Here is a 27,615-nt window from a genome sequence, read left to right on the forward strand (position 1 = left end):
GGGGCTCTGCTTTTGGCATCCCTTGTAAACATTTAAATAAGTGGTTTGGGCCTTCACTTCTCAGAGCATCTGGACGCAGAGTCTGAGAGTAAAACCCGACCCACTCTCTTGTACTTTGAACTGATTAATACAAAAAGAAATACCGAAAGGGGCGCCAGTCTTTGGGGCCAATATCTCTAGGCACGGAACTCCGCCAGGCTAGAACAAATCTATTGTGATCTGTCAATTGTTTTGAAGTGGTTATTTGGTGATGTCGCGATTGATTCTAAACTTGGAGTGTCCAAGTCTATTATAGTGGTATCAGAGCATGGCCGATTTCTCTTCCACGGGAAATCTGATCCCCAATTTTTTTTCTGTGCCACTTATGGCTTCACACAAGGATCAGTCGACTCCCTCTGCATCTGGAGAGGTGGGAAGGGATCACAACGAAGATTCTGACAGAGAGTATGACCCGCCCCGGCCTACTCAGGCGGAGCAATTGATCGGAGATGCAATAAAGATGATGCTCAATATTGCGAAGGATCCGAAATTGGCAAAATATATGAGCGAGACTTCTTTTCAGGAAGTGCATGCACAGTGGCAGAAAACCACTCCACCACCCCTGAAACCCGCTCTCAAGAAACCTTCTAATCACAAACAGTACTCAGAGAAGGAATTACAAGAGGTGGTTGATGCAAGGATTGCTCAGCTTTTTGACGCGCAAAAGAAAGTCAAAAAGCACGGCTAAAAGCAGAAGAAAAGCACTGATTTCCCTGGATAGTTGAGTCGTTAGTCGACTTTTGACAAGGCAAAGAAACGGAAGAAGCGTGTTCAATTTGAAGGAGTACCCAGTTCTTCTTCTTCTTCTTCATATGACAGTTCTTCTAGCTCTTTACATTCGAGCGAAGAAGACAGAAAAGGTAAAAAGCAAAGCAAGAAAAAAAGCTTCGGAAAGGGCAAGAAAAAGGCAAAGAACGCTACATCTCGCCCAGAGACTAACAATTCTACTGAGGACTCGTCTACAGACAACTCAGATTCCGAACAAGAAGAATTTTTACAAAGCCAACCAGTATGACTTTCTCAAAGATAAAAGCAAGAAAGTCCGAGAGTTTAAGGAAGGTGGCCACTCGATCAAGTTTGATACTTTTTCAGGATACTCAGATGCTTCGAAGGCTTTGTCTTTTATACAGCAGTTTGACATCGCTTTCGCGGGAGGACGCTATTCAGTGCACTCCAAGATTCGGCGAGCTACCTCTTACTTTAAGGGGAATGCTCCTACTTGGTGGTCCACGCTTCTTTTAAACAAGACTGAGCCAGTTAAATCGCTGAAATTTAGAAAGCTTTTTATTTCTTCTTGGTTGACGCAAGAATATGAACGAGATATACGAGCTGCTTGGAACCATTTTTGGATGACCAAGAAAGATACAATCAATGCTTATTGTGAAAGATTCTGGAGCTCTTTTCTACCCGCCTCTTCATTCAAGAAGATCTTGTTCAGAGAACAGATTGAGCGGTTCACCTTGGGTCTACCTACAGAGATCCGAGATCACTGCTTGGAACAGAAGTCAGCTTCTATTCACGAGTTGATGAGTCATGCGAAGCGGGGCTTTGTCATTCACTCTGGCAGTCTGACCTACCCCACAGATGAGGCCATGACACAATGAGCCGAACACTCTTCTGGGAATGAAAGTAGAAAGAAAAAGAGCAACCCAGAGAAAAAGGATGCACGACCCAAGTTTACTCCTGAGGAGAGAGCTCGCTTCATCAGAGAGGGGAAGTGATTTGCCTGCGGGGAACATGGACGTATCTCCGCAAAGTGCCCTAAAAAGGCACAGAAAGAACAAAATGATAAAGACGACGACAGGCCTCAGAGTTCGAGAGGAGCTAAGGAACGTGGCAGAAAAGGCAGATAGAGAACGATGGATAAAGGTTGAATATGTTTTGACCTGATCAAAAGACGCCAAGATTTTTCTCCACACTCATGCCGATTGCTTTTCAGAGGGCCTGAAGATCAAACCATTGATCTGATACCTGGAAGCACACCACCAAACCGGCCACCTTACTGTGTGAGCTGAGTACAGAATGAAAAGATTATGAACCCAGTGAAAGACCTCTTGGAAAAGGGTCTTGTCTAGTATAGTACTTCACCGTATTGCTCTCCACCGTTGTTGGATTTGAAGAAAGACGGATCTTGGAGAATGTGCATCGATTATCGCGCTCTCAACAAAATAGCCATCAAGAACAGATTTCCAATTCCTAAGATCGATGATATGCTCGACAGGTTACAGGGATCCTCGTGCTTTAGCACGATTGACTTGAAGAGCGGATACCATCAGATCCGAATCGCGCCGGGAGACGTCTACAAGACAGCCTTCAGGACTACTTTTGGGATTATTTGAGTTTTTGGTGATGCCTTTTGGCTTAACCAATGCTCCTGCGACATTTAACCGAATGATGGACGGGACTTTTCGACAGTACAGTCTATTTGTTGGCACTTTCTTTGATGATATCATTGTTTCTCCAAGAATGAGGCAGAACACAGAGATCATCTGCTTCAGAGACTTTTTGGGATACTTTGTCTCGGCAGGAGGAGTGCAAGTGGATTCGGCCAAGATAGAGACTATACGTGATTGGCCCGATTTGAAGAATGTGTTCGTACTACAGGCGGTTCATACGAAAGTTTGCAGAGGTAGCTTCCCCTTTGCATAGCTTGATACAGAAAGGAGTCCCTTTCTCGTGGGGATCCACAGAGGTGACTGCCTTTCAGACATTGAACAAGAAATTGTTTACAGGACCAGATTTGACTTTGCCAGACTTGCAGAAGTCATTTGAAGCATATTGTGATGCTTGTGGTCGTAGTCTGGGTGCGGTCTTGATGCAAGAAGGCCATGTCATTGCTTACGAGAGCCGATTGGTCTCTAGGCCGGAGATGACAGCACAGATTTATGAGAAAGAGCTTTTGGTGGTTATCCATGCTCTTACTCAGTGGCGGCATTACCTACTCGGAGCGGATTTTACTGTCTTTACAGACCATCAAAGTTTGCGCTACTTCTTGTCACAGAAGAAGCTTTCGGAAAAGCAGATGAGGTGGGCGAACATCTTGTCACAGTTTCACTTCCAGATTGTCCATGTTCAGGGACAGAAGAATGTGGTGGCCGATGCTTTGTCTCGGAAGCCATTAGTTTTGGCATAGGAGCTTCGAGGATATGGTCAATTAGTATGCCACAGATACAGATTTTGCAGATATTTTCACACGGATACGGGATGGGGAGACAGTAGCTGGATACTCCCTTCAGGAAGGCTACTTGATGAGAAAGACTATGTTGTGCGTCACACAACCGTTGAGGGAGAAGGTTATGATTCATTATGCCATTGTCCACGTTTTACGGGTCACCGCGGCATTGCTACCACCATGAAGGGGGTAGAGAGATACTTCTTGGCCGAGACTCAAAAAAGGCGTGGAAGAGTTTGTGCGTAGTATGCCAGAAGGTCAAGTTTGACAGGCATAATGAAACCGCCCGTAGGGCGGTAGGCGTTGGCTTTCCCCTGGAATTCTTTACTTTAGACACACACAAAGAGCACTTTGCAAAGGAGACCTGTAACGGGAATTAACACTTAATCACACACACGGCTCGGAAGCTAGAATGCTCCGAGCATACGCCGACAACCAGTAGGCCCCAAAATTAGCGCCCCTTTCGGTATTTCTTTATTCTTTAGGAGGGTAAAGTACAAAGAAGAGTCCTGGGAATCCTTTTATTGTATCCCACTAGATACCGCCTGTTTTGGCCAAATTTCGGCAGCATAACAACCCTAAACTTGCGCGAAACCAATTCCCCTGCTGGAACTCGCTTCTACTGGCGTAAACCCTCTGATTCTTGCCCAGAAACAGTAAATTCAGCACGCTGTATTTACTGGTTTTTGCCCTGTTTTCAGCCCAAACAGTCCCCTAACTGTCCTCTGCCAGTGGGGCACGATTCCCAAAGGTTCTGGCGTTCGTATGGCTGAAAAACAGTAAAATTACAGCGCATACAGCGCTGATTTTGCACCTGTATGGTGAGGTTATGACCCTCACCAGTGGCTGCTTTGGAGTAGCAGCTAGCTACCCATGTTCCTGCTCAAGGAGGCTCTTGCCTCAGCACAAAAGCATGAACCCACACAGCTGTACATCAGTCAAATGAGGAGCCCTCTTGGGGGGCATCACATAACTACACGTAGGGGAGAGAGAGAGCAGTGTGTAGTGTGCAGGGAATCACTCCTAGCACCACACTGTACATGAGAGGGAAAGGAAGCACTCCATAGCTCTTAACCTGTGACAAAAGCTGAAATGAGGCCTCTCCCAGCTTAAAAATCAGCGCCCATTTTTCTGCAAGGGGAAAGTTAATGAAAAATCGACACTTGGCGCATTTACAAGCATTTGCCCGTTTCGGGTTCGCCGCTTAAAAATATCCTGACCAGTTGCCCAGTTGACTTTGCGGCAGAGTCATAAAATGTTCCCCTAGTCATACCGAAGGTAATGACGCGAACACATTTCACGACCCAAAATAGCAGTTCCCTAAATTTTAGGAGATGCTTCCATTGGGCTCCCACTGGTCTTCTGACCATCAATCCTCATTGAGACCGCATCCAAGAATGCAATGTGGCCCAACTGTCGGATACTTTTTGTTGGTAGTCCCACCTTGACTTTACGCCTTAATTGAGTTCACTTCCTAGTATCCACCAACTTGCTAAGTGCGACGGGGGGACCTATATGATCTTGCTCTGAGCCTAGACATCCTCTTACCATACGAATTCCAGTGCCGATCACTACCCATCTGCGGGTGAAACTACCGTTCACATTAGCCATGCAATGTCCGACCGTTTGCTACTTCAAGAAGAGGGTCTCAAAAACAAAACAAAACCCCTTGGAAAGAAACCAACAACTAAAGTTAGCAGTTGCCACGTCCTCGTGACATAGTTAACAGTTGCCACGTCCCCGAGACACATAAGGCACAGGAATTGTTACAGCCTTTACCCATACCCACCCGCCCCTGGGAAAATATTGAAATGGATTTCATTTTTGATATCCCGAGAACACAGAATGATCACGATGATTTTCCGATTACATGGCACGTCTGAGACGATTGTCTCCGACAGAGACCCCAGATTTATGAGTTTGTTTTGGAAGGCCATTTGGGAGAACATTGGCACGTGGTTGCAGTTCTCGTCATCCTTCCACTTGCAGACTGACGGGCAATCTGAGATTGCCAATTCAGTGGTTTTAGATTTATTGAAAATCTCGGATCAGAAGACTCAATGGGAAAAGAACTTACATGTGGTGGAATTTGCCTACAATAACAAGATACACTCTTCGACGGGGAAGATGCCATTTGAGATTGTTGAAAGTGCTGCGAAGGTTCCATCCTTCTTGAGCACGAAAGATTAGATATTTGAAGCGGATGAATGTTCGTGATACTTTGCAGAAGTCTCAAGAAAGACAGAAAAGGGCAGCGGATCGCCATCGTCGCGACTTGAAACTGAAGGAGGATGATTGGGTGCTCTTACGTTTTGAGAAGGCACGCCTACGAAAGAAAAAGAGAAAGGAGATTCTTTTTCCAAAGCTTAGTATACGATACTACGAACCTTTCCAGATCACTGAAAAGATAAATGATGTCTCCTTCCGATTGAAACTGCCAGATACTTGGAGGATTCACGATACATTGCATGTGAGTCTCTTGAAACCTTTAAAGGGTGATGTGTCTGATGATGGGGAGCCTGATGAGCAACCCGCAGTGGAAGAAAACAAGGAGATCCTTGTTCCTGAACAGATTTGGCACATTAAGGATACGAAGAAAGGTAAAGTCCGAAGGCGGTTCTTGGTTAAGTTCAAGAACTTTCCTGCATTTGATGCGAAGTGGATGGACGAGGAGGACCTAGCAGATAATCCTCGGATTGTGAAACTTTACCTCGATGTTTTGGTTTAGCATAGTCTACTCCAAACGGAACCCAGAAATTCCTCTTCGCCGAAGATCTGGTGCAGTGGGATGCACAAGAGGGGAGTCGCTCTGCTCCTTTGTCAACACATGCCTTGATTTCATTGTAACAGGGAACGGGGGGAACACAGCCCAAACGTTCCGAAACGGCGTTCCGGACGAGTGTCGTTCCTGAAACGTAGATGGGAACGGAACGTCGTTCCGGAACGGGGTGTAACCGGAACGGTGTTCCAGAATGGGCGGAACATGAGACGGAACGGCGAAATGCGGGACAGAATAGGCAAAAGTAGGCATTTGGGGGAAAAAAAGTGGGCTTTTGGGGCAGATTTAGGGCTGTTCGGGGAACATATTTGGTGCAGTTTGAGGGCAGATTAGTGGGCAGTTTTGGGGTTGTTTTTGAGTTTATTTGAGACTAAGCTGAATGGAGGTAATTCAATCCTTACTTTAGGTGGACCGTTCCAGCCTAGTCCCGTTGCGGCCCCCCTCCTCCTCCCCGTTCCCGTCCCGTTCCTGTTCCGGGTAACTATGCTTCATTTAGATATTAGAGTCGCTGATGTCTCTTTGAGCTTCAGGGATACTGAGAGCTGACAGTATTCTGTTGTATGACTTTATGAAATGGAATTCCTGATAATGATACTGATTTGTTCTTGACTTCTTTTGAGTGAAGGAACTGATAGACGAAATGACTGCAGCATTTTGGTCTAATTGATCTCGAATAGACATGGTTGCAATAGGGGTTAGTCAATCGGACATCGATGAGGTCCTGATTGGACCTAGATGTGATTGCTAGCTACATTGCCAATAAATCATGGTCTAAGATCCGAATGAATGTTGAATGTCATGTGATGTCCTGTGATGTCTGGTGATGTCCTGTGATGTCGTGTGATGTGACTGTCGATTTTGTACATGTGCTAGATGTGTGTTTCTAGTACGTAGGTACTAACAGTCAGTGTCTGCTAACACGGTTTCTGGCTTTTGTCAGTTTTGCAGGCGTAATCGCGGTCGATTACAATGCTTTCAAGAGGGGGGTATGTCACAAAGTGATGACGTGGCTACGGACAGCAGAAACCCTAATTTCTGCCAAAAACCCTAAAATTTCTGCAAACCCTAATTTTTGTCAAAAACCCTAATTTCTGGAAATCGCGAAGGCGGTTTTTTTTTTTTAAAAAAAATTAAATGGTTTTGAGTGACACAAATAGAGAATGCTTTTGCTTTTAAGTTTTGACTCTCTGTGAGAGAGAGAGAGAGAGAGAGAGAGAGAGAGAGAGAGAGAGAGAGAGAGAGAGAGAGAGCAGTTGCTTTTGATTTGAAGCTTTTGGGGCTCTGCTTTTGGCATCCCTTGTAAACATTTAAATAAGTGGTTTGGGCCTTCACTTCTCAGAGCATCTGAACGCATAGTCTGCGAGTGAAACCCAACCCACTCTCTTGTACTTTGAACTGATTAATACAAAAAGAAATACCGAAAGGGGCACCGGTCTTTGGGGCCAATATCTCTAGGCACGGAACTCCGCCGGGCCAATGCAAATCTATTGTGATCTGTGAATTGTTTTGAAGTGGTTATTTGGTGCTATCGGGATTGATTCTTGACTTGGAGTGTCGAAGTCTGTTACACCTCTAAAATAGAGGAGGGGGACTGTCCTCTAGGTACTAGATATATTGACGTACTAAAGGGAAATAGCAAATAGTGATGGAGAGATATCTGCATGTCTCTGCCTTCAGTCTCACCCACATGTACCCAGCATGCTGATCCCTCCGATCTATATGTATCAGAGAATGTAGCTCCTCCATGAATAAGACTGCCACTCCTCCTGAACCTCGTCCTCTGCGCTCTTATCGAGTCTCCTGTCTGCAAGTTGTCTCCCATCTGTATCCGCTCACATGGGGCATGGACTGCCCCGGGGCCTAATGCGTCTCAGAGTAGAAAATGATGTCTCTCCATGTGAAACTATCCTCAAAGGCCCCTACATCAAGGTGCAAAGATCCATTACAATTCTATGTAGCCACTCTGAGCGTGGTCCCACAGGTCTCGCACCGTTATGCGGTGCGCTTCTCCAGAATAACCACTTGTCCATCGCTGTAGAAGGCCACTTTTCCTTCTCTCGAGCTGTCATTATCTCTGGCATAACTTCTTTCATATGAACAAGTTGTGCGAGTGTGACGTTATCTCGAAGGAATATGCCCGTTTTGGTTGGTGTAGGACGCTTCTTCAAGAAGTCCTTCTTTGCCTCCATGGATGGGAAGCGCATGATTAGAGCTCTTTCTTTTGAAGTCTCCCCATTTCCTTGTGTCTTCTTCCCTACCCTTCATGCCTTTGTATGAATAGCCTCACTACCCATCATGCGGAAAAGTTCTTTAACTTGCCCTTTCACATCATCTCGGTCTTTTAATCCAATTATTTGTATGTGCAAAGCTCTAGTCTTCTTTCGCTGCTCTTCTTCTAAAGTCATGTTGATGATTGTAGGAGTGGAGATAGATAAGGTTTCTTTCCCTTTCCCATTCTAAGCGACTTCTATCCATTTCTCTGCCTCATCCCCCTTCTTTTGTGTCTTTGTGATTACATCCACCCACGAAGATGTCTTTGCCCCATTCTGTTTCTCTTTCTCTTTGATCATTGATGACCTTAATTTGCTCTATCACCGAGGGCTGGAATTCACATTCCTCTAGTCCATTGCTTGCTCTATTAGCAAGCTCACTTGAGGGCTGAAACCTCTTCTTTGAGTGCTTGTGAATCCGCCTTAACTGCTTGTATCTCTACGTGCAGGTCTTCTTTCTCCTTCTTCCATTGCGTGCCTTCGTTGAGGAACATTTGAAGAAGGTTGGCCTTCTCCTTCCACCATCCTTCCATCTCTGCTTTCCATTCCTTCATCGCCCTTTTCACTTGTGTTATCCCTTCGTTCGAGACTTGCAAACTGGTGAAGTGCTCGGTAACAGCCCCTGTTCCACAAGCCCTCAGTTTTGCTCGTGTTCAGTAACACTGTTGAGCATTGATGGGGTTCTGTTGCTCCAACCCGCACTAGCTAAACACGATGTCTTCTTATTGTGCAAACTGTCCTAGGTCTGCTGTAAATAGACCCACCTTGTCGGGACCTGTTGCGCAAACTGGGAGGGGAAGCATTCTCTCTGGTCGAAAAAAGATGAGTGAGAATGTGCGTGCAGGATGCTTGCTTACTTCATTTCCTCCTCCTCTGCTTCTCCTTCTCCTTCCGCCACTTCCCGCGCTCCGTCTCTTGGTTTTACCTGAGAGAGAGAGAGAGAGAGAGAGAGAGAGAGAGAGAGAGAGAGAGAGAGAGAGAGAGAGAGAGAGAGAGAGAGAGAGAGAGAGAGAGAGAGAGAGAGAGAGAGATGATGATGAAATGAAATAAAATGTAATATTTACGTCTTCAAAAGGCCAAAATGACCTATGAGACCAAAAGGTTACATGTGGTGAATCTAATACTAGGTCTGGTACAAAAAGTACAAAGAACTCAAAAGAAAATAGTGGGTAGGGGTGGGGTGAACAGCTGATACAAAGGGTGAGCTGATACAATCGAGCTCTCTGACAATCGAGACATCATATACATATACATCAGTATCCAAAAGCTTATAGAGATTTAATGTCCTCCAAGGTAGGCACTTTGTCGGGACGGCTCCTCTGTCGCAATCTACGTCGATGTCGAGAGGGCCCCCTCATCCGTGAGCAACGGGACCGCCCCAACTCTTATCGCCCAGTATGCCTCTGGTGCTGCTGGTGTTGTTATGTTATGGAGGCTGCTCAAACTCCTCTGCCTGTGACTGAAAGAAATCTGTAATCTTACGCTGTGGCTGGATCTCTCTCATTGTGCCCCTCTTCAAGAGGTCCTCTCTGTGTTTGCGAATCTCTAGTAAGTATAATCCGAGGCATCTCTGATCTTGGTATCTCATGACTCTAGAAAATGGCCCAAAACCCTCTCTGAATAGACAGTGGAAGCGGCCTCATATCTCATAGTATACTGGGCAGTGACATATGTAATGTAGCTCTGTCTCTGTCTCTATTTGGCAAACCTGACAAATCCTGGACTCAGCGGGTACTGTTATAAATCTGTGTGTCTCCATCTGTAGCTGATGTGAGGATGTGCGTATCTGACCAATAGCACATTGTATCCCGTGGGATAGATTAGAATCCAGTTATCCTGGTCTGATCACAAAACGATCCTCCGTGAATTGGAGAAGATGCTCTCTATAGAAAGAGAAATGAAATGTTCTATTAACGTCTTCAACACATCCTCTCCAAGCATCCCAAGGCCGCATAAGTTCTAGTCAGTCTAGTCTATGCTGCTCTCCCAAAAAAAACATTGGCCCAGTGAAGACAACCCCAAGGTAAGTGTATGCATCTGTACACGAGAGAGAGAGAGAGAGAGAGAGAGAGAGAGAGAGAGAGAGAGAGAGAGAGAGAGAGAGAGAGATGAAATGAAATGAAATGTAACATTAACGTCTTCAAAAGGCCAAAATGACCTATGAGACCAAAAGGTTACATGTGGCCACCAGGTCTGGGTACAAAAAGTACAAATAACCGAAAAGAAAATAATGGGTAGGGGTGGGGTGAAGCTGATACACAGGGAATACAAAGGATGAGCTGATACAATGGAGCTCTTTGACAGTAGAGGCATCATATACATATACATCAGTATCCAAAAAGGCTAGAGAGAGAGAGAGAGAGAGAGAGAGAGAGAGAGAGAGAGAGAGAGAGAGAATGAAATGAAATGTTACATTACTGTCTTCAAAAGGCCAAAGTGGCCTACGAGACCAAAAAGTTACAATGTGGTGAATCTGATACAAAATCTGAGTAACAAAACAAAAATACTATAGAATCCTAAGCTGTTAGATGTGAGATAAGTAGCTAGCTGGGCTTGTGTAGGATATGAGTAGGGGGTAGGGGGTGGAGTGAGTGGGAGGCTAAGACAACACCATATAGGTGTATCCTCAAGAAGAGCTAAATCACACGAGATCCAGCATCTGTCGTCGCTGGCGGATCTCATCAATCTCCTCCATGGTCAATAGTCTAACTAGGCGTCGTGCATGTCGGGCCAAAGTGATCGGAATCCTCTAATGTAGACTCCGTCGATGTTGTGTAGTCCTCCGCAGTCGTGGGCATCTCGATCTCCTTAGCTCGGTCGCTCGGTCGCTCGGCGTGCCTCAGGCATAGTCACAAGGGACGCATTCCAGGACGGGGAACGGGGGACCGGTCCACGGGGCTCAAATGGATTCTTTGTGTAAAAAAGAGGGCAGGACGGCAAGTGGGGACGGAAAAGTGGGCACGGGAAGCTCGAAAATGGCGTCCCTTGTTACTATGGCCTCAGGTGCGAGAAGAATGTGGGCTCCGCTGTGGTAGTGGCTCCTTTGGGTGTCCAATGTCCACTCTAAAGAAGTCTGTGATCCGTCTCTGAGACTGGCTAGCCTCTCCTCTCATCAAGCTCTCTCTCTGTCTGTGCAACTCGAGCAAAAACAATCCCAGGCATCTCTGGTCCTCATAGCCCATGACTCTAGAGACTGGTCCAAAGCCCTCTCTGAACAAGCAGTGGAAGCGGCCTCGTATCTCATAGTAGACTGGGCAATGGCATGTGTAGTGCAGCTCTATCTCAAGCTCCATGTGACACAGGGAGGATGTCCTGGCCTCTGCTGGTACTCCACTGTATCTCCCACTCTCGACCCGAAGCTGGTGTGAAGATGTGCGTATCTGGCCAATAGCACATCGTATCCCATGAGACAAGTGGGTATCCATGTATCTGGGTCTCGTAACAAAGCCGTCCTCCGTAAGCTGGAGAAGATGCTCTATAGAAATCCATCTTCATGCCCAGCTCATGTGCAGGCTGTATCCATGTTCTCCTGGTGTCTAGCTGAGTCAGGTCCTAGTGTCTACCTGAATCAGGTGCGGATGAGCCAAGTGATGTCGGACTATGTAACAGTCAGAGAGAGTGCATCCGTGGAAGGGGGAAAAATCTGTCCATGCTGAACCCATGCGCTTGAAACCATGATGTCATCTCCCCAACCCCATACCAGCATGCTGTATCTCCCTACATGGCTAACTATTGGGAGGACTCAAGTGCTAGGCGGGCATATCTGTCTCTGGGAAGGTCCTGCATGTGGTGTATAAAGGAGACTCATCTGGTGAGCGCCTCAACCAGTAGTGGTGGGGTAGCTAGCCCTGCTCGGATAACGTCACGTGGTACTGAAGCCTTGGCTCTAATAAGCCAGGCGATCATGGAGATCAGAGGCTTCTCGATGTCCCCCCATGTATGTGAATGCTGGTGCTCACCTCCTGATCCACTATGGGGTGGTATTAAATACCATAACCTTGGTTTTACCAAGGTTGACAGACAAACCACTTTCATGGGCAAACCTATGCAAAGCATCCAAGTGACATTGCATCCCTTCTGGAGAGTCGGAGATCAACACAATATCATCACCATATAACAATAGTGGAATCCATGTCCCATCCTGCTGTGCACCTCTATCACCGTCTCTCTCAATATAGTCAGAAACCTCATCCACATACATACCAAATAGAGTAAGAAAGAGCAGGCAGCCCTGCTTCATTCCGATACTGGAGTGAACTAATGTAGATAGCCCCTCTGAAGTGCGTACATGCCCCATTACTGACCTATATAATACCATGATCGCCCACATCAACTCTCTGGATACTCCCATCTCCTATAGTTTGCGCATCAATCTAGCTCTAGGTACTGTGTCAAATGCTTTGCGGAAGTCCACAAAGCTACAATAGATGCGTCTCCCATGTGATCTGCCCTCCTCAATAATGGCTCTGAGTGTTAGGATGCGATCAAGAGTAGAAAAACCTCTCCTAAACCCTGCCTACCCGGCTATGCATATACCCTCCCCCTCTACCCATCTACTCAACTGCTGCTCAAGAATGGATGCGTACAACCGTGCCAATGTGTGTCCAATCATGATAGTCCGATAATTCCCAAGCTTACAATAGTAGATAAGCTCCAAGTATCGGGCAAGCCCTCACACATGGCATAGTTGAACATAACTGCTAGAAGCTCTGCGAGCAGATCCCTGGCTGAGGGTGGGGAGTGCTCATGAAAGAGTCGCCATGCCTCACACGAGTCCTGATTCACGAATAGCTGGTAAAGATCCTGCTCTAGTCAGGCCAAAAATGCCCATTCTTCCGCCGCACTAGGCGTTGAAAGTCATGATGTCCCCCAAAAGCACCTCCCTCTGAAGTCTGGCTCTTGTCTCGCGGCATTCCTCATCATACCAACTGTTCTAGGGCATGCTCCCAGAGCGCCGTCTCAACTCAGGTTGGGTGTGTGGGTATGCCTCTGCTGTTGCATCATGCAATGTCTGTGTCATTATAGTAGTAAGCTCCTCCATAGGTCGCTCTGGCTCCTCAGTGCACAAGCGTCTGTAGATCCCATCTATGTATACAGTGTCCGTCTCCCACGTGAAGAGGTAGCGAGTAGGGGCTGCTACCCGTGGCCTATGTGCTACACTAAATTGGAAAGAGATGGTCATCAACACAAGGTCATGATCTACTGCCACACCAACAAGTGTCACAAACTGCTGACGTGTCAAAGCCCTGAAGAATGGAGCCAACTTGCAGATGCCGGTCGAGGGGCCTAAACCCTAAGAAGAACAAGTAACAGAAGAAGAAGTCCTACCAACTTATGGGGACCCCGCCCGATTGGGCCCCAAGTGACAAAGGATTAAAATAAAGCAAGACCCACACACACAGCGAAAGAATTGCGTAGAAGCTGATGACGTGGAAGCTATACGAAAAATCCGGAAATTGCGCTGACATGATGACGAACGGATTTCCGCGTTTTGCGTTGACTGCTGTACGGAATTCCGTGATTTACGCTGGTAGCTTTTTGGCATCGCTTTTGGACCAGATGCTTTTGAGTTTGAAGGCTTTTCACCATAAACTGCTTTTGGGGCCTAGGGCCTTTAAATATGAGGCCATGGCTCTGGCATGCTTCTTTTGAGAAGGTGCAATGTTTGGACTATCGGCTTGTACTGTGTTGATGCAATATAAAGAAATACCGAAAGGGGCGCCAAGGTTTGAGGCCAATACTCTCTAGGGTGGAATTTCGCCACTCCGTGTTGTGTGTGCTCTCTCTCTCTCTTTCAGTTCAGTTGGTATTGAAGCGCTAAAAGCCTGTTCAGTCTGTTCTTTTCTATTGGCACGTGGTGCCCGTCTTGTGACAACAGGTCTTAAACCGGGAGATCCTGGATACTAGAGATGAAGCTCGACTGTGCCATGACAAAACCCACTGTGCTTGCTCTGTGTCTGTGTGGAAAACATGTAAAACCTCTCGCAGCGGGAAATCTCTGTAGGCCATTCAAGATGGCCAGTCCATGTGTAGTCCCCATGTCTATGAAGTGTCGTCCATACTCAGTATGCTCTACATCCTGTGATAGTCTAGACCGGTCTGTCTCTACAGTATCCAACTCCCTCGGCATCTCCTCTGAAGTATCATAAAATATTGTCGTGGTGGGCAGTCCTAGCATTGAAGTCCCCTAGGGATAATAATGTAACTATCTATAGAGAACTCCCATATATCATCATCCAAAATAGAAAAGGGGGATTGCCTTTGGGTGGTGCATTACCTACGTACTTGGGGGAAAGTAGTAAATAGCAATGTAGAGATATCTGCCCGTCTCTGCTCTCAATCTCACCCACATGTACCTAGCTTGCTCATCCTTGTGGGCTATATGTATCAATGGTTGCAGCTCCTCCCTGAACAACACTGCCACTTCCCCTAAGCCGCGTCCCCTCTGCTCTGAGTGTGTCTCCTGTCTGCAGGCTGCTTACAATCTGCATCCACTGACATGAGACATAGACTCGCCAAGGGCTTGATGTGTCGCAGAGTAGAAAATAATGTCTTTCCCAGTAAAACTATCCTCAAAAGCACCCAGACCAAGGCGCATGGATCCATTACAATTCCAGGTAGCAACTTCGAGTGTGGTCCCATAGGTCTCGCACCTACAGTCACAGGGGATGCCCTTTTTCGGGCTTCCAGTTCCCACTTGCCGTCCCACCCTCTTTTTTACACTAAATTTCCATTTGAGCCCCATCCCCCGTTCCCCATCTCGGAAAGCGTCCCTTGTGACTATGCTCGCACCGTCATGTGGGGCGTCGCTCCGTTATCACCACCCTTCCATCTCAGTAAAAGGCAATCTTATCTTTTCCGTTGCCGCTCTACTTTCCGGCATTACCTTTTGCATACGAGCGATTTGCGAAAGGGTAAGGTCATCCCCAAGAAAGATGCCCGTTTTCTTAAGAGTTGGACTCTTCTTCAAAAAGTCCTTCGCTTCCATTGAGGAAAAGCGAAGGATGAGTGCCCTTTCTTTCGAGGTTTCCCAATTGCTTCCATTTTTCTTATTGCCCACTCTCCAAGCTCTCGTGTGCATCAGCTCATTAACCCCATCATACTCATGAGTTCTTTTACCTCTTCTCCACATTATCTTTGTCTTTGAGGCCACAGATTCTCACGTGCAAAGCGCACACACATCTTCTTTGCTCCTCTAGAGAGAGAAATGAAATGAAATGAAATGTTATATTAACGTCTTCAAAAGGCCAAAATGACCTATGAGACCAATCTGTTACAAAAACGTGAATCTGATACCATATCTGGGTTCAAAAAAGACTAGAACAAAAATACTACTACTACTAGAATCCATCCTCATCTGCACTCTGAATGTCGAGAGTATGGCTCGAATCCTCTGTTGTAGTCTCCTTCGATGTTGTGTAGCCCCTCTCCTTAATCGTGGCCGTCTGGATCTCCGTAGCTCCAAAAGCTCGATCAATGAGAGTGTCAATTGAAACCGGCCCGTGGGGCGGGCATTGGCTTTCACCCGAAATTCTTTACTTTAGACACACACACACACAGAGCACTTTGCAGAGGTAACCTGTAACGAGGATTAACCCCTAAGTACACACACAGCTCGGAAGCTAGAATGCTCCGAGCAGACACCGACAACCTGTAGGCCCCAAAATTGGCGCCCCTTTCGGTATTTCTTTATTCTTTAAGAGAGGGAATAAATCCTCTGATCTCCTACAAGCTGCCCCCCACAATCTAGGCTAAGAAACACCTGTTCTGGCCCGATCTCGGCAGATAACCGTACTAGGACGCTTCACAGTCAGTATCCACACGCAATAGGTGACTTTCCCGACGCATACGGACACTTTGCAAAACCTGGCCAGAATCTGCAGCATGCTGAATTCTCTGTTTTCTGCCCCGAAAATGCGCCAGTTCACCCGTACAACGGTCCCTTCGCATCCCGAACCTCCTGGGGGTATTAGGGTCCGTTTAGGGCCGAAACCCTAAACCTGCAAAAATACACAGCAGGCTGTAATTCCCTGTTTTGGGCTCTGTTTCGCGTGCCGGTTGCATCTGTAGCAAGACCTCGAGCTCCCGCACCTGTAGGGCTACTTGCACTTTGAATCGCACGAGATTTCTGGCATGAAACCTCTCTGAATTCACTTGTATTCCTGCAGGGGATTAGCCGCTAGCTAATCCAGTACCTGTGCAAGAGGCTGTTGCCTCTGCAATCGCGCATGAACCCACATAACTGTACATTGGTTAAATGAAAAGCCCACTAGTGGGGCATAACATACTGCTCGTAGGGGAGAGAGAGGGCAGTGCGTAGCGTGCAGGGCATCACTCCTGGCACTACACTGTACATAAGAGGGAAAGGAAGCACTCCATAGCTCTTAACCTGTGACAGGTTCTCAATGAAGCATCCCCCCAGCATAAATCAAGCACCCCCTCTTCTGCCCTTGACATGTAATGCATCTGTGAACAAATAGATGCAAAAGGGGAAGATTTCCATGGCTGCTAAAACCTGCGTATCGCTGAAAACGCAGCAAAACAGCCCTGTAAACACGTATCTGATGCCTTTCAATGCTGAAAATGAGCTCCTTGGACCTAGGTAAAGTCATGGGAAGCTCAAAAATGGAGAGAAATGGCTGAAAATCATAGTTAACAACCTCCAAAACTGCCCCAAAAAGTCAGTTACAAGTTCTCTTCTCCCAAACTTGGTAAATTGGCCAAAAAGTGCCACTTGGCACTCATACATGCAATTTCCTCGCATTGCGCTTCCTGCTTAAAAAATCTCTCAACTGGTGCATCAGTTGACTTTGCAGCAGAGTAATAAAATATTCCCCTTGTCATTCTGAAGGTAATGACGCAAACACATTTCATAGCCTAAAATAGCAGTTCCCTAAATTTTAGGAGATGCTTCCGTTGGGCTCCCACTGGTCATCTGACCATCTATCCTCATTGGGACCGCATCCAAAAGTGCAATGTGGCCCAATTGTCGAATACTTTCTGTTGGTGATCCCACCTTGACTTTATGCCTTTATTGAGTTCACTTCCTAGTATCCACCAACTTGCTAAATGCGACGGGGGACCTACATGATCTTGCTCTAAGCCTAGACATCCTCTTACTATACGAATTCTAGTGCCGACCACTTCCCGTCTCTGCAAGTGAAACTACCGTTCACATTGGCCATACAATGTCCGACCATTTGCAAACTCAAAAAGAGGGTCTCAGAAATAAAACAAAAATCATTGGAAAGAAACCAACAACTAAGGTTAGCAGTTGCCACATCTCTGTGACAGTCAGTAGTGGTCGAATGAATGTGGGCCGAGCTCTACAATGATGGTTGCTCCTCTGGCAATCCCATATCTAGTGAAAAAAAATATGCAATCTGTCTCTGGGACTCTCTCTCTAGCCCTCCCCAGTAAAGTCTCTATATCTGTGTAACTCAAGTAGATATAGCCCAAGACATCTCTGATCCTCATAACTCATGACCCTAGAGAAAGGACCGAAACCCTCTCTGAATAAGCAGTGGAAACGGCCGTGAATCTCATAGTACACTGTGCAATGACATATGTAATGTCACTACGTCTCTGGCTCTAGCTAGCATAAGCGGCATATCCTGATGTCTGCTAGTATCCCTCTGAATCTACCAATCTCAATCTCCAGCTGATGTGAGGATGTGCGTATCTAACCAAGGGCACACCGCAAACCATGAGACATGTGTATCCATGTAGCTGGGTTGAATCACAAACCCATCTCCTATGAGGTGGAGAAGATACTCTCTATAGAAAGCCATCTTCGTGCCCAGCTCCTGTGGCGGCTCTATCCATGTTCTCCTAGTATCTGTCACAAACTGGTGACGTGGCTGCCAAGTACACACACACATACTCTCTTTTGGTAGAATCTCAACTTGGAGTGTCCAAGTTTGTGACAATGGTATCAAAGCGCGGCCGATTATTCTCCTGCCGGGAAATCTGATCTTTTTTACGCGGCACTTATGGCTTCAGACAGAGATCAGTCGACTTCCTTTGCATCCGGAGATGCGGGAAGAGATCACGAAGAGGATTCACGCGAGGAGTATGGCCCGCCTCAGCCTACTCCGGCGGAGCTCGAAGAAATGGAGCGTCGACGATTGATCGACGATGCAAGAAAGATGATGCTAATTTTGCGAAGGACCCGAAATTTGTAAAATTCATGAGCCAAACCTCCTTCGACAAGGTGCACTCACAGTGGCGGCAAACCACAGAACCACCCCTCAAACCGGCACTAAAGAAACCTCCCGATGTATACAAAGCAAGAATTAGAAGAGGTGGTTGATGCACGAATTTCTCAGCTTTTTGATGCGCAGAACAAAGCAGAAAACCACGACAAAAAGGAGAAGAAAGGAACAAACTTCCCGGGTTATTTAGATCGTCAGTTTACATTTGCATCGGTAAGAAAGCAGAAGAAGAGTGTTCGATTTGAAAGAGTACCTAGTTCTTCTTCTTCTTCGAGTTCTTCTAGCTCCTCTCACTCGAGCGAAGAAGACAGAAAAGGCAAAAAGCGAAGCAAAAAGCAAAGCTTCAGAAAGGGCAAGCTAAAGGTAAAGAAGCCTAAATCTCGTCCAGTGGTTGACAGTTCTACAAAGGACTCGTCTTCGGATAGTTCGGACTCTGACGACAACAGCTTTTCTGCAAAGAAAAGAATTTTTATACAGCCACCAGTATGACTTTCTCGAATATAAAAGCAAGACAATCCGAGAGTTTAAAGAAGGTGGACAGTCGATTAAATTTGACACATTTTCTGGTTATGGAGATTACACTATTCAGTTTGACATAGCTTTCTCTGGAGGGCGTTACTCAGAGCACTCCAAGATTCGGAGGGCTACCTCTTACTTCAAGGGAAATATACCTAGATGAATCCAGGATAAGCCCAGATTCACCCTTGAAGGAAAGTGCTTGGTGGTCCACGCTTCTATTAAACAAGACGACGCAGTTATATGACTGAAACTCAAAAGGATTTTTATTTCTTCTTGGCTGACTCGAAAGTACGGACGCGACATACGAACTGCTTGGAACCATCTTCGGTTGACCAAGAAGGATACATTGGACACATATTGCGAGAGATTTTAGAGCTCTTTTCTACCAGCCTCTTCATTTAAGAAGATCTCGTTCAAAGAACAGATTGAGCATTTTGCCTTGGGACTTCCTACAGAGATCCGAGACCACTGCTTAGAGCAAAAGTCAGAATCCATTCACGAACTGATGAGTCATGCGAAACGGGGTTTCCATTCATTCGGGCAATTTGACCGAAGGACCGAACAGACTTTGAGCAATGAAAGTAGAAAGAGGAAGAGCAACCCACAAAAGAAAGAAAAGGATGTACGACCCAAACTCGCTCCTCGAGAGGAGAGCTCTTTACATCAAAGAGGGGAAGTGCTTTGGATACTGAGAAACTAGGCACATCTTCGCGAAGTGCCCTAAGAAGGCACCGAAAGAACAGAATGACAAGGATAAAGACAGGTCAGAGGGTTCGAAAGCAGCTGAGAAACGTGGATGAAAAGGCAAGATGAAAGCAGGACTGGTTCCAAATTGCATGGGTACTGACCCAAGCACGATTGACGAGAGTACAGAACTTTGCCAAGCATGGGGCAAAGTGAAAGACCAAGAAGCCCTGATCTTCTTTGATGGAGGAGCCAAGGCCAGCTTCATTTCACCTGAATTGGCGGCGCGGCTCGAGATCCCACCCGATCGGATGGGACCACTAGCAGAGAGAGTTCTAGCGGCGCCCAGTTGGGACGTAGCCATTACACCTGTCATTGGCAAACTTCGGTTGCATTGTCAGGGGTATTTGGGGCATGAGGACTTCTACATAATGCCCTTGGAAGGTTGTGATGTCCTCTTGACAATTCCTTGGTACCATAAGAACAACGCCGTGGTTGACTATCGGGCGAGAAAAGCGACTTTGACTACAGAGAACTACCGAACTATTTTACTCGATGTAAAACTTAAAGGCGAGTCTTTCCCTATTGTATCGGCTTCGGCCGTTTCAAAATTAATGAAATCCAGTCTGTTTGTTTACTCGATCTTTTTGAGAGAGATGAATGATGAGAATGAGACAAATATGTATGAACTTAATAAAGAACGCCAACATTTTCTCCACACTCATGCCGATTGCTTTTCAGAGGGCCTGCTAGGCGAGTTACCACCCACTCGTCCTGAGGATCATACCATTGATCTGATACCTTGAAGCACACCACCGAACCGGCCACCTTACCGTGTGAGCTGAGCCCAAAACGAAGAAATTATGAACCAAGTGAAAGACCTCTTGGAAAAGAGTCTTGGCCAGCCTAGTACTTCACCGTACTGCTCTCCAGTGTCGTTGGTTTTGAAGAAAGACGGATCCTGGAGAATGTGCACCGATTATAGAGCTCTCAACAAAATCACCATCAAGAACAGATTTCCAATTCCTAGAATCGGTGATATTCTTGACCAACTACAGTTTTAGCACGATCGACTTGAAGGGCGGATATCATCAGATCCGAATCGTGCTGGGAGATGTCTACAAGACAGCTTTTCGGACGATTTTTGGATTCTCTGAGTTTTTGGTGATGCCTTTTGGCCTAACCAATGCTCCTGCGACATTTAACCAAATGATGGACAAGATTTTGAAGAGTATAGACTATTTGTTGACACTTTCTTTGACAACATCATTGTTTTCTCCAAGGATGAGGCAAAACATAGAGAACATCTGCTTCAGGTCTTTCAGGCATTACGAGATCACAAGTTGGTGATTAATGCGAAGAAAAGTGAATTTTTCCTACCAGAGATACACTTTTTGGGACACATTGTCTCAGCAGCAGGAGTGCATATGGACCCGACCAAGATAGTCTTTCCCTTCTCCCTTGCCGCCGTAATCTCTGGCATTACTTCTCTCATATGCGCAAGCTATGAAAGAGTGAGATCATCACCAAGGAAAATGCCGGTCTTCTTGAGAGTAGGCCTCTTTTTCAAGAATTTCTTCGTCTCTTCCAAGGAGGGGAAGCGTAGTATGAGAGCTCTCTCTTTTGAAGATTCTCCCGGACCATCACTCTTCTAGCCCACTCTCCATGCCTTTGTGTTGAAGGCTTGTCCACCCCCATCATGAATGTGAGGATTGTGACCTCTTTTTCCACATTGTTTATGTCCTTGAGGCCGGTTACCCTCACATGTAGAGCCCGCCTCCTCCTCCTTTGTTCTCTTCGAGAGTCATGTTAATAAGAGTGGGTGTACAAGGAGCATCCTTACCTTTCCCTTTCTTGGTGACCTCAATCCATTTTTCGGCCTCTTCTGCTTTCTTTTGTGTTGCGGAGATGACCACGGCCCATGACTTCTTCTCCTCATCTTCCTTGATAACCCGGGGAGAGAGAGAGAGAGAGAGAGAGAGAGAGAGAGAGAGAGAGAGAGAGAGAGAGAGAGAGAAATGAAAATGAAATGAAATGTAATATTAACGTCTTCAAAGTTCAAAAGGCCGAAATGACCTATGAGACCAAAAGGTTACATGTGGTGAATCTAATACCAGGTCTAGGTACAAAAAGTACAAAGAATTGAAAACAAAATAGTGGGTAGGGGTGGGGTGAAAGTTGATACAAAGGGAAGACAAAGGGTGACCTGATACAATGGAGCTCTCTGACAGCCAAGGCATCATATACATGCACATCAGTATCCGGGACGACTCCTATGCCGCGCCAGTATGGGATGGATCCTTTGTCGCAATCTGTGTCGATATCGAGAGGGCCCTCTCATCCATGGGCGACAGGACCGCCCCAACTCTATCGCCCAATCAAGCAGTATGCCTTTGGAGCCTCTGGTGTTGTTATGTTGTTGGGTCTGCTCAAACTCCTCTGTCTGTGACTGAAAGAAATCTGTGATCTTCCACTGTCGCTGGATCTCTCTCATTGTGCCCCCCTTCAAGAGGTCCTCTCTGTGTTTGCGAATCTCCAGTAAGTATAATCGGAGGCATCTCTGATCCTGGTAGCTCATGACTCTAGAAAATGGCCCAAACCCTCTCTGAATAGACAGTGAAAGCAGCCTCGAATCTCATAGTATACTGGGCAACGACATATGTAATGTAGCTTTGTCTTTGGCTCTATTTGGCACACCTGACAAATCCTGGACTCAACAGGTACTCTAAATTTGCATGTCTCAATCTCTAGCTGATGTGAGGATGTGCGTATCTGACCAATAGCACATCGTATCCCGTGGGATGAATGAGTAACCATGTATCTTGGTCTGATCACTCACGGAGAAGATGCTAGAGAGAGAGAGAGAGAGAGAGAGAGAGAGAGAGAGAGAGAGAGAGAGAGATGAAATGTCGTATTAACGTCTTCAAGAGGCCAAAGTGACCTATGAGACCAAAAATTACAATTGGTGAATCTAATACGCTGTCTGAGTTAAAAAAGTACAAAGAACTGAAAAATTGAAACTGAAACGAAATAGAGGGGGGGGGAGGGGGGTTTGTGTGTGTGTGTGTGTGTGTGTGTGTGTGTGTGAGAGAGAGAGAGAGAGAGAGAGAGAGAGAGAGAGAGAGAGATCTTGACACCTTTATTAACACTCTTTATCATATAGTTCATTCACATACCATGCCAGTATTCATCCACACTGTATCTGTGAAAGCCACCACCAACATGATCATGGATTCCACCCTTTGCCATGCAGCGAAGGGTATGTAGTGCCATCTCAAGAACTTTAGAAGCAGCTGCTGTTTTTCCTGCTTGATGTAAGCGCCTATACTGCCGCATGATGACATAGAGTTCCACAGGTCTGGGAAATTTTGGTGGTCCTCCAAACCCACCGAGCTTGGCATCATAGCCCTTTGCAAGCTGATTAATCACAGCACGTGCAATACTAAGGCTTAGTAATTAGTCTGATTTTGCCTATGAATCTGAAGGCATTTCGGCCTTACCTGCTTAGCACACAACTCTACAGCTTCCTGTGAAGAATCAAGTGCCAGCTCTGCTGAAGATGCACTTGAAGTAGTTGCCTCTGCCAGCTGTTGAACAATAAGCTCCCCATTGTGTCTAATGGCATCCTTCTTTGTATCCCAGACCTCCTTCACACGACTGAAATTCAAGTATTTTATATTAGAAAGAGCAGAAACCTTTTCAACAACTAAAGCACTGCCCAAAGATTAATTGCGCCTTGAGACACACATACATACTCTAGCAATACCTGATGAACAGTGCAATCAGTGTACATAACTTGAAAACATACTGTATGACGAAAAATGCATTCATGCAACTCTTCCCATGCACTTAGCCTCCATTTTTGCCCCCGAACTATTCAAGAAAGGGGTGAGACTTTGCCCACATCATTGAGACCCCTCAAACAGGTCATTATCTTCTATTGTGCGGTTCCAAACCCAATATATACTTCACCATTTCAATCTGTGAGCTAAAAAAGAAACCTGTTCTATGAAACTGGAGCTTTTTCTTGCTATTCAAAGTTGCTGGAATAGATTTCTAGTCAATCATCTTTTACATGCAATGCACAGTCAAAACTTCAAAAGCCTCATGTCCCCTGAAGACTCAAGAATCCAAGAGGTAAGCAAATCGCACAATCTCTGACCTTAAAAAGTCATTATTTCACTATGTCCCCTAAACGTGTTATGATCTTGTCCAGAATTGCAGAGAGCATGACAAATCTAACAGTTTTAGTTTTTTAACTATGGGGAAGGACATCCCTGTAAACATCCTGACCTCATGTGCCAGATTCAAGCAGGTAATCAAGATTGCATGCTAACAGAGATGACCTTAGAGAAAAGAAGCTATAGATCGTGCCTTGTTAGACGTCTTACTATTAAGATTCGCTTAGATAGATTAAAGAAAATTTACACACTGATATATCTGACCATTCCAAAATCTTTAGAAAAAAATTAATCTCTCTTAACGGATACAAGAAGCCCTGCAAGGAGAGAACTTCAGCAAAGCTCTGTAAACCCAACGTTGCAATATTATCAAATAGAACATCAATAACTTCTTTTGCTACATGGTGCATTTGATAATGAACAAAGTTGCAACAAGCTTCAGGTTGAGTATGCAAATGTTTAAAGAAAAGCACAAAGGTCCACCAACAATCAGAGGCAAGCACCAGACAGACGAACAAGCAAGAAAAAAATCCCATACAAAACAATGGCCTTAGCTCCCCTCACCGATGAAAACTACCTGCACCCAATGACTCAAACATCCACCTTCTGTCAAAGATACAATAGGCTCACCGCAAAATAGATTTGAAACCTGGACGGCCATATTTATCATCAGCAGGAAAATAGGTACCCCCGACCATTGGCATCAATTCAGGTGTAAGGAAAACACTCATTGGCCATCCACCACCACCTTGTGTGGCTTGAACATATGTCATGTAAACCTGCATTTAAACAACAAGTGACTTGTAAGGACTGTTATCAACCACCACTTTGTCCCTGTCATGGAGGGATTAAGGTTCTCAAATGCTACCTTATCCTAAAAACATCAAATGTAATACTTGACACATACAAAATATGACTGACACTGATGCTAACCTTATCCACATCCGGTCGTTCCTCTCTGTCAACCTGAAACAAGACAATGCGCCTAGAAAAGTTCAAAGAATAACAAGCCAGCTTTAAATGTGCACACAAAAGGACTTTAATAAGATTCATAAAACATGATCTAAGGGAAAAGACACCTCTACCTTGATGCTCACAAACCAATCATTCAAAAGTCTTGCTACATCCTCATTTTCAAATGATTCAACCTCCATCACATGACACCTGAATCATTACACTCAATACATCAAATCTTTTACTACTGATAATAACATTTGCCAGCAGCCACATAAATACAGGGAATGTCAATATGAGCAGACACAATTATTGTATGCCACAGGGAACGACCATCATTCAAAAAAAAAAAGCTTATAAAGAATAATGCAATGCAACATACAAACAAACAAGAAAATTTATCCACGTTCCCATAGCGTAAAAACCTAAATTATAATCAGAAGACATAATGCGTAGACAGCAGTAAGAGTAAGCACATAGGATGATTAAAGATTACTCACTCTTGCTACCATGGAACACTACACAGTAGTTCTTTCAATATATTGAGCAATCTATGGTAGACCTACCTGCCCAAATCATTACACATGGTCTTGACACATTCTTGAATTTCAGTCATTATACATGGCCTTAACAAAATCTCGACCTGTTCAACTTGTAACGCATAACAGATTGTAGGTGAACCTGGCAACTTGCCAGAGTGGCAACATAGTATATGAACATCATTTGAATTTGTTTGGTCTGACAAAAAGATTTGACCTCAAAAGCAGAGGCAAAAGTTGGAGATAATCCTCCAGGAATCCTTGGCATGGCTCCAAAGAAAGCTCCAGCAAGGTTATACTGCATTCCATTGATGCCTCCATAAATTCCATACCCTCCATAGGACAACCGCAGGTCTCCTTTTGTTGCCATCCCTGAAAACTTAGGACTCGTCCCATATATCCATGAACACTTGTGTTGAAAGCGCCCCCCCCCCCCCCCCCCCCCCCCCCCCCCCCCCGTAGTATTGACGATGCTCATGTCGCCCCAGATACTTTCCCATTGGAAGACTTCCCCTTCCTAACCATTGCCTTAATCTGTGAATTCAAAGGCCGAGCTGAGTTCTCCACTGCCTAAGAACTTCATGGCCCTTCTTCCAAGAACTTGACATGTCAAACATGTCTGGGGTCTCTGGCAAGTTTTGAGAATTGGTTCAAGAGATTGACCCCGCAACTTTTCTCTCATCATTCTCTATCTAGAACCTTATCATAGCCACTCCTAAAGTTGTTGAAGAAATCTGGATTGCATTGCTCACACAGGAGCAATCAACCACTGTAACCAGCTAGTTGTTCTAGCAAAGGCTGTGAAACTTGCTAATAGATTTCAAACACAGTATACATAGAGAACTAGAGGGTGGAGTTCATCTTGAAGACCCTAAACACGCAACCCCCAGTGGTGGTTCTTTCTTGTATTCAATCAATGATCAAGAATCAATGATCAAGTACATAGGCTCTCTCTAATTTTCACAGCTATCCTACCATAGTTACCCGGAACACGGAACGGGAACGGCGACGGGGACCCCCGCAGAACGAGGGAACGGCCAGTGCCGGAATGGGAATGGGGCGGAACGGGAGGCATAAAAAACACCCAAATAATGCAATTTTTAGCTCTACATGATTGAAATTTGAATACAAGTAGTATTAGAGTCCTTTGACTCTAATACTCACAAATAACTCCATTTGAAGACCCCTAGGCCATGGATGATGCGAGAGGGAGAGGGAGAGAGCTTGAGAAAGAGAGAGAGAGGGAGAGAGAGCTTAAGAGTGAGAAGGAGAGACTCGAGAGAGGGAGAGAGCTTGAGAGAGTGAGACGGGAAGAGCTTGAGACTCGAGAGTCGAGAGAGCTTAAGGCTTAAGCCTTAGACCTTGAGGGCAAGTGGATTTGCTTGAGAAGGGAATGGGTGTGAGGGGGTGCATTTTGAGTCCTTGCACACTTAAAAAAAACACCTAATGTTCACTACAAATTTGCAAAAAACTGCCCATTTCTCCCCATTTTGAGAGTTGGCCGTTCCGAGCCGTTCCGGTATCAAGTGGTCACCCAGAATGGCAAAACGTTCCGGGACGTTCCGGCCTTGCAGAGGGGGAGGGAACGACGTTTCTGCATTCCAAGACCTAGGGAACGCGTTCCCTGGTAACTATGTATCCTACCCCTAAGTTCTGCGTAGGGTTGTCTATGTACGATGGCCTCTTTCTTTTTCTTACTCATATATACAAAAGCAACTTCTAAAGTCATTTGATCTTCAATTTAGAAAGAGTTTTACAAAACAATTCATATCTTAAAGCAATGTGTCTAATTGTCTTAAAGGCCTTTCGTGAAACTTTTGTTTAGACCAAAGCATACCAATTCTGTAAAAGGTGCAGCGGAAGTGAATGTTGATATTGCTCAAGATGAGTGCTCCAAACTGTGCTTAAGGGTTCCTTTTACTTACGGAAGGGAGAGCCTTCCGTTCCTTTAGAGAAAGAGAGTGCAATGATCACAAACAAAGTGAATGCTACTGTGAACGAAGGTGCTGAGACTGAGAGAAGAGAGAGAGAAGAATACGACACCATACAGTTCTCAAACCCTCCTCCAAGGGTCCCCCTCTCTATGGCGAGAGAGGTCCATGCTATAAATTGCACAAATATGGTACAATGGTCTAGATGCAATGGACTTGCCGACGATGTCGACGACAATGATAACGACGACGAGGATGGGCTGAAAACTAAAAAACGCTAGGGCTGAAATGCTGAAATCTACAAAACTCTGACTTTCTGCTGATCTCTGTCAC

At 45.6% G+C, this 27,615-nt stretch overlaps 1 protein-coding gene across 3 annotated transcripts in view; it reads right to left on the reverse strand.

Moving 5' to 3' along the window:
- The window catches only part of LOC147430184 (catalytics), a 143,653-nt gene that overhangs the window by 37,079 nt on the left and 78,959 nt on the right, over positions 1–27,615 (reverse strand). For 2 of the 3 annotated variants that reach the window (XM_086494685.1, XM_086494686.1), the window contains 5 exons: positions 24,944–25,022; positions 24,792–24,824; positions 24,489–24,637; positions 23,178–23,334; positions 22,854–23,094 (listed from right to left, as the gene is read on the reverse strand). In XM_086494685.1, the coding sequence (XP_086350811.1) occupies positions 22,854–23,094; positions 23,178–23,334; positions 24,489–24,637; positions 24,792–24,824; positions 24,944–25,022 (659 nt within the window). Of the gene's footprint in view, positions 1–22,853; positions 23,095–23,177; positions 23,335–24,488; positions 24,638–24,791; positions 24,844–24,943; positions 25,023–27,615 lie in introns of those variants that run through there. The other variant, XM_086494687.1, reaches the window with a different exon arrangement.

Source organism: Adiantum capillus-veneris, chromosome 22, assembly GCF_014529385.1.
Source record: "Adiantum capillus-veneris isolate H3 chromosome 22, ASM1452938v2, whole genome shotgun sequence".
Taxonomy (NCBI): Eukaryota; Viridiplantae; Streptophyta; class Polypodiopsida; order Polypodiales; family Pteridaceae; genus Adiantum; species Adiantum capillus-veneris.